At 42.4% G+C, this 19,379-nt stretch overlaps 1 protein-coding gene across 1 annotated transcript; it reads right to left on the minus strand.

Moving 5' to 3' along the window:
- Positions 1-298: 298 nt before the first annotated feature.
- On the minus strand, positions 299-12,767 carry EXD2 (exonuclease 3'-5' domain containing 2). Its single transcript, XM_081206180.1, has 9 exons — positions 12,649-12,767; positions 9,093-9,446; positions 7,902-8,161; positions 4,999-5,125; positions 3,817-4,136; positions 3,123-3,229; positions 2,418-2,553; positions 1,016-1,372; positions 299-740 (listed from the first exon to the last, which is right to left on the minus strand). The coding sequence occupies exons 2-9, from the start codon at positions 9,420-9,422 to the stop codon at positions 524-526; spliced, it is 1,854 nt and encodes a 617-aa protein (XP_081062306.1). The 5' UTR covers positions 9,423-9,446; positions 12,649-12,767; the 3' UTR covers positions 299-523.
- Positions 12,768-19,379: the final 6,612 nt, after the last annotated feature.

The following is a 19,379-nucleotide window of genomic DNA, read 5'->3' on the forward strand; positions in this document are numbered from 1 at the left end:
GAAAAGCCCTTGTGTGGATGAAATTCAAGCACTCAACAGCTTCAAATACACCCTGTGCTGTAACACCACCAGTCTGACATTATCTTCTCTTGCATACAAGGCTTTTTCCCTAGTACCACAAAGGTAAAGTTAATTACTGCAGTCCGCTAAGGAGACCGGGACCAGAGGGAACACACTTGTTTCTTTAAAACAGTACAGTATTCATTGCCACCATGACAGCCTTCCTGATCCTGGAAGTCCCTCCCTGACATCTGGCTACTGTAGCCTTTGTGTAACAAAGCAGCAGAGAAACAATGGGTTCAAATGGTACTTAAAATTTATTCAGAACTTAAAAAAATGCATGTTTTAACCATTTCACACGGTTTTGCCGATTTGACACAGCTGACCATTTCCTAAGCGACAGGCAATCTGAGCAGGATCCTGCACATCCATTATAGGCGCATAATGGAAAACAAAGAGCCCCACCCAAGTTTCCCAAGTATATTTCCCGTCACCTTCTTAGCGTATTAGTCCTCATGACGCTTCAAGAAAGTTCGACCTGGAGATCCTCCCCATATTTTTGGATCAGCTTCTCATGATTGTGACTGACAGACCACTGCGTTGGGAGATACCTGGGCTGCATAACGTCCAAGAAGTGTTGTCGCCAGCGCCTTTCCAGCTGCATGAGAGAGCGAAGGCCCCCACGGGAAAAACACTGGACCACTTTTAGGCCATGTGGCATGTAGTTCTCGTTACAAATCCTGAAAGGGCAGAAAGAAAATGTGGATTCAGATACAAAGACAGGACCCCATGGAATTCCAAACCACACACAGGCCTGTTACGCTTTGGCCTCCTGTATGCACTTTCTAAAATTATCCGTAACACGAGCAGGCAGGGGACAAACAAACAAAAGCCTCGAGAGGGTGTTGCAAAGAAACAGGCAGAAATGAGAAGTGCTGGGGGTGAGGATCAGGCCTAGCCTCTGGCTCTCCATCACCCCTGCAACCTAGACACAGAGCGAAGTTTCCGGCTGTACCTGGTTTCCAGTCCAGCTGCTTCCTGCAGCATCTCCGGGGAAACTGTCACAGAGTCAAAGTAGTCCTTGATCACCTGAAGCAACTCCTCCTTCCTGGCATTGGGAAGACTGTCTGCATTCAAGAGAGCCCTGGCGCCCGAGCGGACCTGCCTGCGGATGGGGTCTTCCAGGAGGCGGACGCCCTCCTCGCAACCAATGGGGGCGCCAAACTCCTCAGCCAGCTGCTGCTTGAGATGGTTGTCATAGTAATTGGAGATAGCATGGCAGGAGGTGCAGAGGAGAAGCACGTCGTGGGAGTTGTGGTCCTTCATCTGGATGGGGAAGTGCTTCCGGTACTCGTGAGGAACTATGTTCTTCCTGTTGAGGAAACAGCAGCGGTTGCCAACAGTCAGCTCTGAGATTGCAACAACCCACTGACAACCTGATCTAATGTGGTATCCTAGCCTGCTCATCCCCGATTCCTCCTTCCTAAGGCAGTTAATGGCACAAAATGTCAGTGTACAGAGCAGCAAAACACAGTAAAATGAGCAAAGCGATAAAAAGGTAGGGTATACTGTACATGTTTAAATTTTGAGGAAGTGTTTTTCAGGGTCTACAGTCATGCTTGGTTCAAGTTACATTAAAGCAAATGCAAATAAAAGCCCTTGTCACGGGTCCCTTGGTTTCATCAGGACTGGGCATGGGGTGGGAATCCCAGACAAGGGAAAGAGGATGGAGATGGAGCAGATGGGGGGCACCTGGAGGTGAAGAATGCAAGTCCTCCCCCTTTTTACTCTAGATGTCAGGGCTGGGGAAGGACAGCTATCAGATCTCGCCGCCACCCCTCCTGTGCAGCAGAGAGACTCCTTAGGAATGGAGAGGATTCTGTCCAGCCAGAGGGATGAGCTGAAGCAACAGGAGCTCGAGGTAGTCTTTTCGTTGAGAGCTCAGGACCACCTTGGTAGGTGGGATCAGTTGCACCTGCCCAGGAGAGTTGTGCTGGTGCACATGTAGAAGACAAGTCTCATAAACGCCCCACCTCATATGAGAGAGGTGTGTCAAACATTGAGACATCTTCATAGTTCCTGTTCCTGAACTCTTGACTCGTGGACCTTATATTTGATTCTGAGCCCATACTGCTATTAGCCTGAGTAAAGATCTCTTCCTTACCCCGAAGGAAGCGCCACTGTTGTTGTGTTGTGGGACAGGAGCCTGACAGCCCTTGGCAGACCTTTCCTGACCAACATGGGGAAGGCCAGAGACTGAGTGGGCAGGGCAAGGTGTATGAGGGCATTGTGGGATAGGGCACTGAGTGCACCCCTGCCCCCATAAACAGTTTCAGCAAACTCCTGATCCCCTTTCAGCCTCTAGTATTTTGCTCTACCATAATAGAATGCCTTCCCTGGATTACTGGAGAACTCACCGAATATAAGACTCTCTTTTGCCACACACAACACACAGGTTCTCTTTGACAGTCAAGTAATAATCCACTTTAGATTCAGGGCGCCCAGAAGGTTCAAACTGTAGCTTCACAATAAATGGGTCCATGCTTACTAACTCTGTAATGGCAAAAAAAAAGTTGTTAAAATGTTTAATTTCTGCTTACGTGCCTTCTCTAAATAATGGGTTGCACAAAATAATAATGAATGTCTGAAGATGAATGCTTAGCAGTGGCAGGGTGTGGTGTATGTGGCAAATCTTGTTTTCCAAGCCAACATCTTCAGCCTCTGCATCTGTTTCAGTGCGGCCCAACTTTAGCCCACAAACCTCTTGTTGCCTTTCAGATACCTTTCATCCCTCACTTCCTTCATCCAGACTGAGGGATCTAGATCCCACATTGGAGGAAGAGGAACAGAAGAAGATAGAAGGGCATCATGTGGCCAGGAATGGGTTATGAAGTGAAGGAGGGCACACTGTGGTGAGCCTCAGATAAGCAACTTGATGGATTTTAATTGGCATGGATGGGAAGAGCATCTGCATCCCAAGAGACTGTCCAACAGATATGACCCAAATGTTGATGCACATTAAATAGTGGGCTGTTTTCCATATGTAGCTGAGCTTCTAAGTCACCATAACATTGGCCAAAAAGCTCAGTGTTGTTGACTAGTAAAATAACAGGCTCACAAACCTCCAATGCCTTTGTCAAGGTACCACTGAGCCTTCTTGCGATCACAAGTGCATAGAGGCTGCCCGTCTGGAGCATGTAAGAAGCAATTGTCATACAAGGGAGATTTTCTGCAAAAACAAAGTTTAACATACATTGCCCAAAATATACAGTGGTAGTACCTTAATACTTCCACTTACTGCACACAAGTTCACGTGTAATAGAGGTAAATAATACTGTCACCTCAGTCTTTGGATTTACTCTGGTGCAAGACCTAACTTCAACAAGATTTCCTTCCAAGGAAGACTGCAATTTTATGCACACTTACTATGAAGTAAGTCCTACTGAACCTTTGAGTAAACTTTCACAACATCAGCCTGCAAGTAGATGGCCCTTCCCCTTAGCAGGCAGGCATGCTCATTGCCACCACTAACAAGCTGGAGAAGGGCTGCAGCTCAGGGGTAGACCACCTGCTTTCCATGCAGAAGGTCCCTAGTGCAATTTCCATCGTCTGCAGGTAAGGCTAATGATGTTCTTAGTTTGAAACTCGGGAGAACCATTGCCAGTCAGTGCAGCCAATACCAAGCAGATTCTGACTGGGTAAAAAGACAGCATCCTATGTTCACAAGTTAACCTGCAGGGCGGGGACTTAATTTTTATCTGGTGCCAATTGCTCACTATTTAATGAAAAACTATACAAAGCTGCAAACAGTTTTACCTGACAGAATATCCAATGCCCAACGGCTTTCGCTTGAGCTTCCGAGGATCCTTTGATTGTTGATTGACAGGGGAGTGTCCATCATTTACTGACTTTGGAAAGTTTCTTTTTTTCTCTGGGCCTCCTGTATTTTCGTCATCTCCAAAGCTACTCCTGTTTATTCCTTTGAAAGGTACATCTGCCAAACCCTGACACATCTTCAGGACTTTTTCCCAACCAGGAAGAAGAGCATATTTACTGCCTGCTGGAAGGAAGGGCAAGTTCAGCAGGTGGAGGAACAGAGCTACTGACACCTGGGCATCCCTGGCAGCATAAGCAACCTGAAGAGGAAAACCAAGAACTCTGTGTTATAGTATGCAGGAGGGCCCAAGAGGAACAATTCCAAACATGAAAATAATGAATGCAGGTTAATAAGATAAGGAAATTAAGTTCCCTTATTCTACTTAGAACCCCCACACTAAAGTGTCAACACCAAAGCTCCCTGAAGCTATGGTAAAACTGACTTCCAACAGTGTAAGAAAGCACCGTTTCCATTCTGCTGCAGTTCATCTTCCACCAACTACATTATTTGCCTTGCTGTCTGCTGTTGAAAAATTATGAAACTTACGTAATAAATTATGCACGTTAGGTTGTCACTACATTATTGCACCCCATTCATTTCAATGTAAAGGAAATGCAATTCAGATTGGGCGAGGAGGAACATAATCAATTGCCTATCATCTGTGGACTGAAAGCAACATCATCAACTATTGATTGTATTCACTGGATTGATTTCTCTTCTGGACAAACAAGCAAACACCAGCAATTTCCACTCCCATTTCTGTTTTCACTACAATTTTCTGACATCCTTCCTTGCAACACAGCCACAACTGCTCCCGACCTTCATTTACACCCTCTGTTGTGGCAGCTCCTTATGCCACTCTTTCTCAGTTTTTACGTATCCACATCCTGGCTTAAGCAATGCAGTCCTAATTCAAATCAGTATATATATTTTTAAATCCTTAAGATGTGATTCAGTCCTCCTCATATCTGTTTCTTGCAAAGCCTTGCTCCCATTTTCCCATGGGAAAAATGAGACGTTCCAACTGCCACAGTGAATGACTGCAAAACTACTGTGAGCTGCCTTGGCGACAAGACTCTCCAACCACTAACTACTACCAGTGCAGTGATGAAAAACCAAACCTGTTCTGGAGTCAGTTCTTCTTCTTCCCAGTTGCTGCAGCGCAGGTGAAAAGACTTGTCAAGTTGGTAGCTGAGGATGCTCTCAGAAAGAGCTTTGAGGCTGAGTCCATTTTGGGGAAGGACCTTACTTTAGGTTTTGTAAATGGGAGAAAGAAGAGTTCTTTTTTTACACAGAAAAACGAAATGACTTCGGAACAGAATGATGCATGTTTTTGCAACCACTATGAAAGTGCCATCTGTGTCTAGAACTGTCTTGGCGAGTGTAACCGCTCACTGTTTAATCTGGGGATTTGGCATCTAAATTGTCAGTGTTATTAACATGAAGTTGTTTCACAACTGCAGTTACTTGAAAAACGTAGAGTAACTGTATATAAAACAAATACAATTATTAAAGAAGAAAAAGCAGGCGATCTTCCCTTATGTATATACGAGTTTTCTATCCCACCTTTCTTGTGCCAGTGCACTAACATCATGGAAAACTAGAGCTAAATATTTAGGGATATGGCTGGATGGTGATACGAATAATATTTCAGGGATAAATCATAGCAAATTCATGACAAATTTAGTGAGTAATTTCTGGTTGACATGGACCATATCATGGATGGGCAGAACATTGTACAGTTTGTTTTTATTTATAAATATATTCTTAGTTGCTGCTGTCTCCAATCTGGATGCTTGGCAATGGCTTTAGTAAAAACAACAACACGCACACACCCTGGAGATTTGCATTGCAATCTTAGGTATGGTTACTTGTAAATAGGTCCCTCTCGGTTTAGCATGCCTCACTCCCCTATAAAAATGTTTAGGAATGCAGCCTTAAGATCTAAAACATCTTCTGAATTAGAAATAACAGGAGGTATTTCTCAAAGCGCTAATAGTAAATGTATCAAATGTGACTACATTGGTCAGAAAGAGAACTGTGGCTCTAAGGAGAAATAAGGAAAATATGCAGGACAACCTATTTTATAAGCTTAAAGGTAAAGGGACCCCTGACCATTAGGTCCAGTTGTGACCGACTCTGGGGTTGCGGCGCTCATCTCGCTTTATTGGCCAAAGGAGCCGGCGTACAGCTTCCGGGTCATGTGGCCAGCATGACTAAGCCGCTTCTGGTGAACCAGAGCAGCGCACGGAAAAGCCGTTTACCTTCCCACCGGAGTGGTACCTATTTATCTACTTGCACTCTGACATGCTTTCGAACTGCTAGGTTGGCAGGAGCAGGGACCGAGCAACGGGAGCTCACCCCGTCATGGGGATTCGAACTGCAACCTTCTGATCGGCAAGTCCTAGGCTCTGTGGTTTAACCCACAGCGCCACCCGCATCCCTTTTATATACCGTATTTTTTGCACAATAACACTCACTTTTTTCCTCCTAAAAAGTAAGGGGAAATGTCTGTACGTGTTATGGAGGGAATGCCTACGGGTGGCATGCCTACGGATTTTCCTCCTCTAAAAACTACGTGCGTGTTATGGTCGGGTGCGTGTTATAGAGCGAAAAATACGGTATATATATAAGCTTGGGGTCTATATTGGGAGGAATTTATGTTGGCAGAATTCAAGGGAAATATTTTCAAAATACAGTATCTGTGGTATATAGGGTGACCCTTTATGCATAGACAAAAAAATAGCCAGATAGGACACAACTTTCCATTTGTTTATCTCTCTCTCTCTCTCTCTCTCTCCCCTAAAGCGCGAAAGACTGTGATCCGGTGGCCTAAGGGCCCACTCAGTCTGCTGTCCTGATGCCTTTCAACTAGAAGACTCTCCTCAGAAAAACAAGGCACCTGGCCAGCAGAGTAGTATTCTATACATCAGCAAATGTGAGAGGCTTGGAGGAGAAAGGAAAGATCCCAGGCAAGAGCTGGGAGGGGTTACTACCTTCTGCGGGTGGTAAGGGTTAAGATCTACCTTTAAAAGAGGACTCTGTATTCTACTTGTACTTTTCTTAGATATTTTTCTTACTCTTTTTTTATTTGCATTAGTTTTCTATATTGTATTATGTGTTATGAAAATCCTAACCCCTGCCCCCCAAAATGTGGCAAATTTATAAATTGGGTAATGACTTTTCCCATATCTTCCAGGCATGCCTACGTATTAATCTGTTTTGGAGAATGATTGATATATAAGATAAGTATAAGTGTGATAGTTATAACTTTTTAAAAAAAGAAAACTGAGCCCAGAAGTAGTTTTATAATATTATCTGAAGGATTTAGTGCCAGAGACTAATTTAGAATTCCTTAGTAATTAATCTAACTACAGCCAAGTTAACTTACCAACTACAGCCAAGTATCACAAGTAATTGGAAAAGAGATAATGCTCACCCTGTTTTGGAGTGCGAGCAAATGGCAGGTTGCTGTGATGCCGAAGAGCAATCCTAACAGACCTGCTGACTGCAGGCAGTTAGGATGGAGAGGAGGGGTTTCTTAGCTGGTTGGAGAACCATGTCTGTCACAGAGGTCACTGTTATACCTGCTGCTCCTGCCAGCACTAACTGGCCCCAAAATGTGGCATTGTGGGGGATAAATGTAAAGATGATATACAACAGTTTGATTTCCCCCTTTTATTGGGAGTTGTTGTATGCAATATGTGATTAATGAATTTTATATGAATTACATATAATGAATTCTGTGTGAATTTTATATTCCCCATATATATATATATATATATATATATATATATATATATATATATATGGAATATAAAAAAAAATAGTTAGCAACACTAAAAGGAAAGACCAACACTATTCTGTACCAATTGCAATGAATAACACTCTAGGGAAAAACCATGCTAGCATCCGTCTCTGGTAATCATCATTAAAAATAAAATTAAAAATGTGAAAACACACAAACACACACACACACACACACACACACACACACACACACCTTTCTTGCAAGGATACATACTTCTGTCTTATAGCTAGATACCGAAGGTCCACGCTCCCTTTCACTGTTACACTGTAGCCATGAAGTAACTTGCAAGCATCTTCCCAACACCCTACTCCAACTTTCAGGATGCCACCATCTGCCAGAATGTCCAGCAAAGTCTTTGGAAGAACCTGTCCACCTCTGGTCAGCTGGGGCAAGCGAAGGATAGTGCAAAAACCACTGTAAACAGCCAGTTGCAAGATAGACACAGGCGGATCCTTCTTCCCTTTGACTGAGACCTTGAAAAAATAAAAAGATAATTTCTGGATTATATATATATATGCCATAACAGAACGGAAGTACAGAGTTAATTTTAACAACCTTTTCGGCTATCTAGAGCAAGTCTACTGGGAACATTATGCATTTTCAGTCAATATTTCTTGCCTATCCTAATGTAAATTGATACAGGTTGTATCACCAGTCGTTAAATTTGCAAACTGACTCTGGGCTCTAAGACTGCTAAACACTACACCTTGTGAAGCACACAGCTTTCTCCTACTTGCATAATGTATGGGGCTGGCAGTGAACAAGCTCAGAAGCACTCCCATATTCAGACAGTAACATCGTGCATTAGCCATTATTACAGTCGTACTTCGGAAGTGGAATGGAATCCGTTCTGGAAGTCCGTTCTACTTCCGAAATGTTCAGAAACCAAGGCGCGGCTTCCGATTTGTTTCCAATTGTGCAGGCGTGCCAGAAACAATAGCAGAAGCTGTGCTGGACGTTCAGCGTCCCCCAAAAAATTGAAAACCAGAATACTCACTTCCGGTTTTCGATCGTTTGGGAGCTGGAACGTTCGACCCCCAAGGCGTTTGGGAGCCAAGGTACGACTGTATTGTGTTTCAGAACCCTTAGGCTAAAATCCTAGCCAGCAGCTAGTAGTTCTTTTATTCTGGTGGGCCACTAATCTAGTGCCATAAACCTGTTCTACTTTCTGTCTTTATAGATTAGTTATATTTTAATAGTCTGCCATAAAACATGTGTTGTGATGTATTTTTTAGAAAAACACACACCAAAGGAACCTAGACAATTGCATCCTTTTTAACATCAGTAATAGCAATGCAATTGCATTGGTAACCTCAAGACTGGACTATTGTAATGTGGTTGTCAATCATCTGTTTCTGCCCTAAGATGTTAAAGGAACAGACCTTCCCATCGTTTATGACTTACCCACTCACAGTCAATTCCAAGGACTGGACAACGCACCAACACTTTCTGAATAAAGGGTTCCACTTCATTCCACTGCTCTGCCTCAGAAATTACCACTACATCTGCCCCAAGAATCTTCTCCACCCAGGGGATTGTGGAAGAAGAATGGAGTGAGAGAAAATTCTCTTCTGAGGTGTCTTCGTTTTCTCTTTCTTGGACTGCCCTTCCTAGGTTAAGTGCAACACAAGAATTGTGTTTCTGACGGCGGATGAGTTTCCAGAAAATCAGGCCTCCTGCTGCAATGCCCAGCAGAGAGGCGACAGTAACAGCAACGGTTGTTTGTCTTGGCATCTTTCATTCCCCATACATCTTCACCTACAGAAGAAATGGCATTATTTAGAGTTGCCTTGTAACCTACAAACAAAATATTATGGAAAATATATGAAGTCCTAGACAGGCTTCTGGGAGAGGGGACCATTATGTCTCCAATCTTATACCTACTTACCTGGGAGTATGTCTCACAGAGCTCAGCAGAATATGCTTCTGCGTAAACATGCGTGGGATTGTGTCATATATTACTTTTAATTCAATCAAACATGCAACTGAGATGTTCAAGATCTGACAAACTAGCTGTTTAGAGCTTACTAGGTAAGGAGGCTTATAATGATATAACCAACACAGTCTCGACCCAACATGGTCCTTTCCCAGGAGAACATCCATTTTAGGAAAATAAACCCAGCTTCAACTTCCTGCTCTTCATCAGATGCCTAACCCCTTAATGACACCATTTCTATTCCTCCAAATCCTTCCTCAATACTATACTTTGGCACAGTCTCCTGGCTCCTTTGCCCTACAGTAACTAAATCTGTGTATGCAAAATGCAGTAACTGTGCATTCTCCAACCAATTTCCCCTCACTCCGTGTCCCTCTCCTTTCTTTGATGTCTCCTTTGTGTCCATTTTCTAGACAATTAGCACTTCAGCATAGGGATGTATCCTCTCATTCATTGTAAGATGCTACATTCCATGGATGGCACTGAATGTATGTATGAATAATGCCAAACAGTAAAGGGAAAATATTAATATTTTAAGTTATAGTGAAGGCTTACAGACAGTTAAGTAATTCTGAGTTGCTTGAATGGCCTTTTAACAAAATCAACTAATTAAATTTAATGAGCATATAACGCACAATAGATACATTTTTGAGATCCTAAGCTCAGTGGAAATCACACATTGTGCATGCTTATTCACCATTACAACGTCACAGAACTCCAGGGTTCCATGGAACACAGTTTGTAAAATGCTGGATTAATTAATTCATCTACTGAGTAAGGGCCTACTGTATCCAGGCCTCATCATAACAATCTTATCATGCATTTTCTAAAATCGTGGACCTCAAGTTTTAAAATGAACTATTTTAAAAGTGTATTGCTTAGTTGTGTGTGGTTATTTCATTGCCTAATACGTTAAACTAGTATAGTATGGGTTGGGAAATACCTTAGTATTTTGCACTCAACTGGCAAAAGAAATAGCCCTGCACTTGCTTGTGGAAATTCCTTTTAGATTTTTATTTTTGAGTTTTTTCAGTTTTACAATTACACCTTTTTTCCATACTATATACCATAATTCTTTTTTACTTCCTACCCAGCATTTCATGACAGCTCTTTTTACTTCTTGTTGGACTGCATATATATTAATCCTTCACCCAATTCTCCACACTCGCTTATCTTTCATATTATCAACAAAGTGCCTCCTACCTGGAATTTATATTTAAGGTCCAATTTTTGTAAATATTCCCCTGGGTACTCCCACTCACTCCTCATCAATGTGTCATCTTGATTTCTTATTTTAGATGTCATAGTGGCAAACTCTGCATATTCAGCTAGTTTGTATATCCACTGTTCTTTCCCTGGGATCTCTCTTTGTTTCCAATCTCTTGCATATACTGTCCTTGCTGCAATTTTTGCATATGAAAATAAGTTATGGGCTTTCTTTGGTAATTACACCTAGAATAAATACTTCCAGTTTCTTGGGAAAGGTAAATTTAAAGATTTTATTTAACTCACTGTACACTATCTCCCAAAATTTTCTTGCCCGTTTACATTACATCCAGACATTTCCAGCACATTTTTTATTTTATTTTTTGGTACATTTTAACCCATTTGACCGGTGTCAAATACCATCTATACTGCATTTTGTACATATTTTCTCATATTTGGTAACATGCTGAAAAGTTGCATCGTTGAATTTCAAAATTTTTCCCACTCAACAATTTCAATACTGTATTGCACACTATATCAATAGCCCATTTTATCCCTGGCTCCTTAAAAAGTTCATCTTTAGTCTCCCACCCTAACAGTAGTTTATATATTTTAGAGATTAGTTCTTTATTAGGCCCCAAAATCGTTTTCAAATTCTGATCCTTCTTGCACAAATCTTCTGGAAACCCCTTTTAGAATCCAGTGGAAGTGACAGTTGAAGAGAGTTGTGAGGGAGGAAGATAGGAAGGAAGGAAGGGTTTAAGATAGAAAATGGCATTTTTTAAAGGACTGCTTGGGAGACTGCTCCAGAGTTTTAGCTTTGTCACTCTGTGCTTCCCATGTGGTGGGATATAATAATAAATGTAATAAATATTTTCTCAATGCCAATTTGTGTCTTCGTTGAGCAGAGTGGTTTCAGTTTCCATTGTAACAATTTTGAGTGGCAGAGAGAATGCCACTCCATTACAACTGACCAACCTTCCTTATGTTTGTAAATCTTAACAGACTCAAGGTAATTGGCTTCCCAGTCAGTCAGTTTCACTACAAGAGCTACCGACTGTTTTATTTCACCATTAAGGTTTCTTAAATGGAGTTAATGGCCAGTAAGGTGAGCTTTGCAAGAGGCAAGCCTTCAGATCAGTCCATTTCACCTTATAAGACCTTCCTCCCTCAGAGTTTTAATGCAGGGACTTCTTTTTTTGTATCTGGTGCTTAGTGTTTTTAGGCACTTTGAATGTGTGGCATAATACGTTTTTTATTAAAAATAATAATCCGAACACACATATAGCGTTTGCATGTCAGAGTGAACAGATAACAGCTAATAATAATAATAATAATAATAGTAACAATTTAATCTCTCCCCCTACACCGTGAAACTTTGTTGAAGCTGAGAGAGGTAAGAAAGGCGATTGGTGAGAAAAAATCGCACAATATTCTTTACTTGGGGAATGGGATGCTCCTTGTTGAATCAGGACCAGGTTCAGAGATCGCATAAGGAGCAGGAGTGTATCCTAGCTCCACTCGAATAGACCCGATTTGTCTAAAGCCCCCTTTGCATCTTGAAGTTTTTTATATTAGCATTCTTAGGGCTACAGTCGCAGGCAGAAGCAACGAGCTCCACCAACCTCTGAACGATATTACAACAATCTCTAGGAAAGAAAAATACCACACGACGAGGAAATCAAACGCAACCATCTCACGGCGATTTCCCCCTCCCGCCAGACCCAACAATCTCGCTTTTTTTATCCTCCCCAAGGGCTGAACCTCTCAAGAAACACGTATCTACTATCAACAAAAGACACGTGCATGTTACCGTACCTGCTTCTGTAGCGCGGGGCAGGAACTCCTTCTCCGTGGTCTGCGCGCTTCCCGGAGCCTGCTCGTAAGCGAACGCTTCCGTCCTTCGGGGAGAGGAACGTACACGTGTGTTGCCGGAGCTTGCAGGAACGCAGGGAGTCGCCATGTTGTACGGCAATTGTGACACTGGTTCCATCTGCCTGGGCTTCCGGGCTGGTTAAAGGAATAGCGCCTGGTGGACGAAGTTCTTCTTAAAACCAAGCCAGCCTTTACTGGAGAACAAGTGCGGTTGGGATTCACTGGCGTGTGTGTCTTGCGCGGGCTGTGCAATCCTATACGCGCGTTCAATGTGCTTCGGGTCGCACTAATCCGAGTTTTTAGAATGAGTGCGGAAAGGGAAACAATCAGCCCGATCCTATCACGGTTTGTTTGGAACGAAGTTAATTGCGACGGGGTTCAAAGGAAGCGCCCATAGGATTACATCCTTGCACCTCAGTTTAATGCAAAAATAAAAATAAAAATATATCGCCCTTTGTGCCTGGAACTCATAACTATCTCTGCTGAGGCAACATGTTGGAAACTGTTGCCGTGTGTATTTCCTTCATATATTTTTTTTAATGTGTGCTTGTCGGTGATTTAGTTTTAATGTAGATCCCTGTCCAGGAGGCAGGAGTTCCCCAACTATCAAATTCGCAGGTTGCACTACTGATCATGATTACATCACGGGACAGCAGTAGGTAGACTGGTATCTGGTCCAGATCTTTGAATGAATTGTAGACCAGCAGGATCCAGACCCTGGCCCTCTTCTAAATTAGGCTGCAAAGATGGAGAGAATGGGGCTGGGGAGATTTTTGTATGACAGGACTGTGACCTCCATTATGATACTGACAACAAATTTCTGGGTCCTCAGTGCCAACCTGATCAAGAGCATCTCTGTTTTGCTCCTGGCTCTTGTTGAGCTTAAAATAAAAAGCATCCTGGAAGCACCAAGTCTTCCCTCACCTGGATTACCTAACAGAACAAGGAGCAAGTAATCAAAATAGGGGTTCAGAGAGCAGAGCTGGCCCCTGTACCAAATCTAGCCAGAAGGTTGCTGCCTGGTTCTTCATTTAGTTGCCAAGCCAGAGTGAGACAGAAGTGCCTGTAACATAGAGCTTCTTGGGAAGCTACTGTTGGGAAGAGGGTGGAGCTTTGGTCTCCTGTCAGATAATAATGTATACACAAAAACATATTTCAGTATGTATTAATTTATCAGGAAAAAGTACTAACCTCATATTCTGTACTCCAAGACATAAACACGGATTAACCAGATTAAATAATAAACTGACAGGCATTGGTGTAACTGACATTTACCCAAACTAGAATCATAGAATCATAGAATCATAGAGTTGGAAGAGACCACAAGGGCCATCGAGTCCAACCCCCTGCCAAGCAGGAAACACCATCAGAGCACTCCTGACATATGGCTGTCAAGCCTCTGCTTAAAGACCTCCAAAGTAGGAGACTCCACCACACTCCTTGGCAGCAAACTTTTCAGTTTCTCTGGAGAACAGAAGGGGAGGTAAAGGAAACAGAAATGGAACAGACCAACATGATAGTTGTGAGATTGCATTTTCAGGGCAGATGCACTGAAATAATGTGAGGGGCACAGGAATGCATAGTCTAGCCCCTCCCACACCACTATATGGCATGGTCACACCTACAATATTAAATGCTTACCCAACATCCATGTGTTTGGCAACATGAACAAGACATCTCATTTGGAGATGTAGTAAAGCTGTTGTCTAGTGTAGCGTGAGAAGAGCAGCTTTTTCCCCTAAGAGCTTCACAAATTTGTCTCAGTAGGCCTCCAAGTGATGCACATTTCATTGACCAGGAAAAATGACAAAAAAATTCACCATGTGGAACAGGTCTGCAGAGTGGCCACCTGAGGCTGCAATGGAAGCAGAATAGTAAGACCTCTTCACTATGATGCAATAGTCATGATTAAGAACTCTAATTCATGTTTGGTCATCTTCACAATGAGATTTCCACCATCTGCACTCTAGCCATCATCTGATCTTCATTTTCCACAGTTCCCCAGAGAGCGAATGTGGGTTCATGATGTCAGTGTATCTTCAGGCTCCATAATTCAAGTGGGCTTAGTAGCAATTCTATCCTTGTTCAGGAGGAATAAGTCAGAAACAGGAAAATGAAAGCAAAATAACAGCTGTTGGATTGGAAAGCTTTTATTCTTCATAATATCAATATCACAAACATGTTCCCCAGTTTAAGTATTGTAACAGAGTATTCAAGCGTAAATGTTGAATGAAAAATAAATGAAAGTAACTGATGCATGAGTTGATTCTGGTAAAGGAAGAAATATTGAAACTCCGAACTAAATTTGACTGGCACATAAGAGGGAGATGGCCACCAAGCTTTGGCCAAAAGCTCATCTGCGACTGTTTGTGCTTGAAAGCAACTGAATTGCCTTCTCAGATTAAAAAAATAATAATTTAACTTTCAAGTCTTACAGAAGATGTTATACAACACTGCCAATAAATCAAATTGCAAGCCATGACATACCTAAGGACAATTCCTCATTTCGTGATCTTCTGTGGCACATTAGTTGGTACCTAACAATTAAATGTGCATATAGGAAACAAAGAGGATTCTTTGGTGCTTTTTCTGGTATACATCAGGGCTCTCCACCATCCTAAGGTGCTAGAAGAAATGTTAGAAGTATATAGATATTTTTTCTGAAACACATTTGAGGTCTACACCCACCATTCTTCCCATAAACTGCTGCTTGCCTTCTATCACTGTGCCATTGAGAGCGTGCTCACTTATGGCTTATGTGTGTGGTACGGAAGCTGTACTACCCGGGACAGGTTGGGGTTGTGCAGAGTTGTTAAGGCAGCAGAGAGCATTGTTGGCTGCCCACTCTCCACCTTAGAGCAGATTTATGCCACAAGGTGCCATAGGAAGGCACTGGACATAGTAAAAGATCCATCGCATCCTGGTCACTGTCTCTTCGAGCTCCTGCCGTCGGGACGGAGATACAGGACGATGAAGACAAGAACAAGCCGTCTTAAGAACAGCTTCTTCCCCAGAGCGATCTCAGCCCTGAATGGGAAGCCTGGACTTTGAAAGTCATCTAATCTTCCTTGCTGTTTTATACTGTATTGTTTTAATTAGTGTTTTTATAGTTGATTTGATTTTGTGTGGAGTGCCTTACCTGGGTGGATGGAGCAGCCAAGTAATTTCATTGTCCCCGAGAGGGGGCAATGACAATAAAGATATTATTATTATTATTATTATTATTATTATTATTATTATTATTATTATTATTATTATAATGTACCACACATTGGGGATTCTCCCCTCTCTACATTTTTACCACTTCTCCCTCTTAAAAAAAAAATATGTAAGCACTCTTATCAGTTTTACTAATGCCAAGGTCTCCCTTCTCTAATTTCTGGTGAACCTGACAATGCTGGGGGAAAGCTTAGTCATTATCTCTTCGCTCTCCTTGTTCTCAATGAAACAGGAGAAGGTTGGGTGAAGGCCTTGTCAAGGTCACCAATACAGGAAATCTTCCACCTGCCCATCCCTTTCCCTTCTCCTGCTCCAAGGATCAGAGGATGTGTGTGTGTGTGTGTGTGTGTGTGTTTTCTTTAAAGGTAAAGGTAAAGGTACCCCTGCCCGAACGGGCCAGTCTTGACAGACTCTGGGGTTTGTGCGCCCATCTCACATCTATAGGCCGGGGGCCAGCGCTGTCCGGAGACACTTCCGGGTCACGTGGCCAGCGTGACAAAGCTGCATCTGGCGAGCCAGCGCAGCACACGGAACGCCGTTTACCTTCCCGCTGGTAAGCGGTACCTATTTATCTACTTGCACCTGGGGGTGCTTTCGAACTGCTAGGTTGGCAGGCGCTGGGACCGAGCAGCGGGAGCGCACCCCGCCGCGGGGATTCGAACCGCCGACCTTTCGATCGGCAAGCCCTAGGCGCTGAGGCTTTTACCCACAGCGCCACCCGCGTCCCTTCGTGTTTTCTTTAAAAAGTAGTATATGTGCACAAAATATTTTAATTTTTAAAATAAACTGGCAGGCATTGGTGTAACTAATAAGACATTTCCCCAAACTTTTAAGTTTCTCTGGAGAACAGAGGGAGGGATGAAGGATAGAGAAATGGAACAGGCCAAAATGATATTTGTGGGATTGCATCTTCAGAATAGATTGTCTTGGGACAATGAGTGACAGATACTGACAATGACCACAGTTTGGCTGGGTGGGAATAACTGACTGGGGAAATAAAAGATCAAGCTGTTTCTCAGTGAGTCTGTTAGTCAACTGAGGCTATAGGTAGCTGCTTGGCTCTGGATTTTATCCATTGTTTTGCTTTTCCGTATTTTTTTGTTCTGGTGACTGATGCTTCTGTCAAGGCTCTTGTCACGCTGTGGAATGGTAAGCACCAGTCACCAGATGGAAATCCCTCAAAGCATTCAGGAATACATCAGATTCTCTATGGGTGGACTATCTGATTTGGTTTTCCAGCCCTGCAGAGTGATGTCATCTTGTTTTAATTTGTTGGAAGCCACCGAGTGGCTGGATAACCCAGTCAGATGGGAGGCATATAAATAATAAATTATGATGATTATTATAACTGCATTCAGCCCAAATCTCAACAGTGATCTGTCCATGACAATGGAATGGATTCATGATGAGCTGTCCCCTCCATCAGCTGAGTTTTGCAAGTCTGCTTTGTGGCAAATACCGCAAATGAAGGGGGAGCAGTGAAATAGCCATGTTTGCTGACACAATTATTATTTTTTCAGAATTGCTAAAACAGAAATGGATTGTAAGGAGCTCCAAACTGGGTGTATGGACACTAAAACGGGGAATGTAATTTGAAGTAAGCAAGTGTAAATTGATACAAACTGGGGCAAAAAGTCTTAATTTCACACATATACTAATAGGGTCTGAGCTGGCAATGGGTGACCAAGAATTAGGCCTTGGGGTCATATTGGGCAGCTCAACAAAGATGTCTGCCCAGTGTATGGCAGTTGTGGAAAAGGTGAATTCCATGTTAGGGATCATTAGGAAAGAAATTGAAAGCAAAGCTGCCTATTTCATAATACAAATCTATGGTGTGGTCACACACGGAATACTGTGAATAACTCTGGATGCCACCTCCAGAGTGCAAAACACTCAGAAAAGGGCAAGCAAAATGATCAAATCGGCTCAACTTCCATATAAGGAAAGGTTACAACATGGGTTTTAGCGCAGAAAAAAGAGTTAGTTAGGGGGAACATGGTATGAAGAAAGACAAGTCCCCCTCTCATCATACTAGACAGAATACAGGGTCATCCAATGAAGCTGAATCGTGGAAGATTTAGGAAAAGCAAAAGGCAGTACTTCTTCACACAGTGAATAATTAAATTGTGGAATTTGCTACACTATATAGTGGTGCATTGTGTTTCTATTGTAATTATCTCTAATGTTTTACTATATGTGTGTGTATTTAATTCCATTAATGTTTAACTGTTCTTATTTTATCTGTATGCCACCTGGAGTCCCTGTCAAGGATAAAAGTTGGGTAAATAATAATAATAATAATGGTTCTATAGTACCTTCAAGCATCAGAGGTGGTATGGAAGTTGCACAGCCAGGAGAACACAGCCAGGAGACCGCTATTGTTATGTCTTACTTGTTGCCTTGTGGGAGGAACAGGATGCTGTACAGTACTAGAATGGTCTTTGATCTGATCCAAAATGAGTCTTTTAAATTTTTACTATGTTATAAACTTCTATGGACTTGGGTCCACTTCATCTGATACGTGTAGTGTGATTCTGTTACACGTATGTTGTTTTTTTGCTGCAATACACTAACCCAGTCACCCCTCTAAAAATATTTAAAATTTTATCATAATTCACAATTAAAAAGGCACATTCTACAGAAATCCATTTTTAATCTTCTCTAAAATTGAATTGATAAATAAATCCACTGCTCTACAAAACCAGTGGCATTCCTTGAATGTACTGCTTAAGAAAGAAGAGTTATGTACACTTTAGATTAGTTCCTATGTCAAAACTTGTCTTCATTTATTGTTCTTTCTAGCTAATGCCTTCAAAACGTGTTCCCCATTGACCCCTTTCTCTTCGAATCTGCTTTGTCTGAATCAATTTCTAAGAAGCCCTTTGAACAGATGAAATACTGGAGATTTTAAGAAGATCCTTTGGTGATCCAAAACAAACTTATCATGTTTCCATTTTATCTTCGGGGAATATATTAAATGCTAGCAACTGTCTCAAGAGATGGATTAGAAAGAAACCAGAAAATCCGGGAAGCACACTCCTTCCCCAAAGTTTCTTCCACCTCATTTCTAATAAGGCTCAAGGAGAAGAGGCTAATGTTGGCATAGCAAATCAATCTTATTTCCGATTTCAGTCCTCGGGTGGGCTTTGGTGATGGTAGAGAGATCAAACTCCAGCAGGGAGTTTGAACCTGGCTGCCTCTTATTACGTCTGTCCAACTTCATAATTAAGTGTTGCTTTAAATTATTATGAGGAAGGGCCCGAGGGAGGTGCATCGGCAGTTCCAGGTTCACCGTCGTCGTCGTCGCCCCCATCTCCTTCTCCCTCCTCTGGCCCCACCCAAGCGCGATCTAGCGCCTTCCCGCTGTTGCAGCCCCTTAAAATAAAAGTGGATCCAATAACACGTTGATCCCTAGCGGGAGAGGGATGTACTTCCGCAGATTCTTCTTGTGGGGA

The sequence above is a fragment of the Podarcis bocagei genome (genome assembly GCF_964188305.1).
Source record: "Podarcis bocagei genome assembly, chromosome: 1".
NCBI lineage: Eukaryota > Metazoa > Chordata > Lepidosauria > Squamata > Lacertidae > Podarcis > Podarcis bocagei.

What these genes read in the sequence shown, in the direction of transcription:
- EXD2 (XM_081206180.1), bottom strand. Translation starts at nt 9,422, where the DNA reads ATGCCAAGACAAACAACCGTTGCTGTTACTGTCGCCTCTCTGCTGGGC. An exon ending in CCTTGACAAAGGCATTGGAG is followed by an intron (nt 2,554 to 3,122) that starts GTTTGTGAGCCT and finishes TTGCCATTACAG; the next exon opens with AGTTAGTAAGCATGGACCCA. An exon ending in GCAGCTGGACTGGAAACCAG is followed by an intron (nt 741 to 1,015) that starts GTACAGCCGGAA and finishes CTGCCCTTTCAG; the next exon opens with GATTTGTAACGAGAACTACA.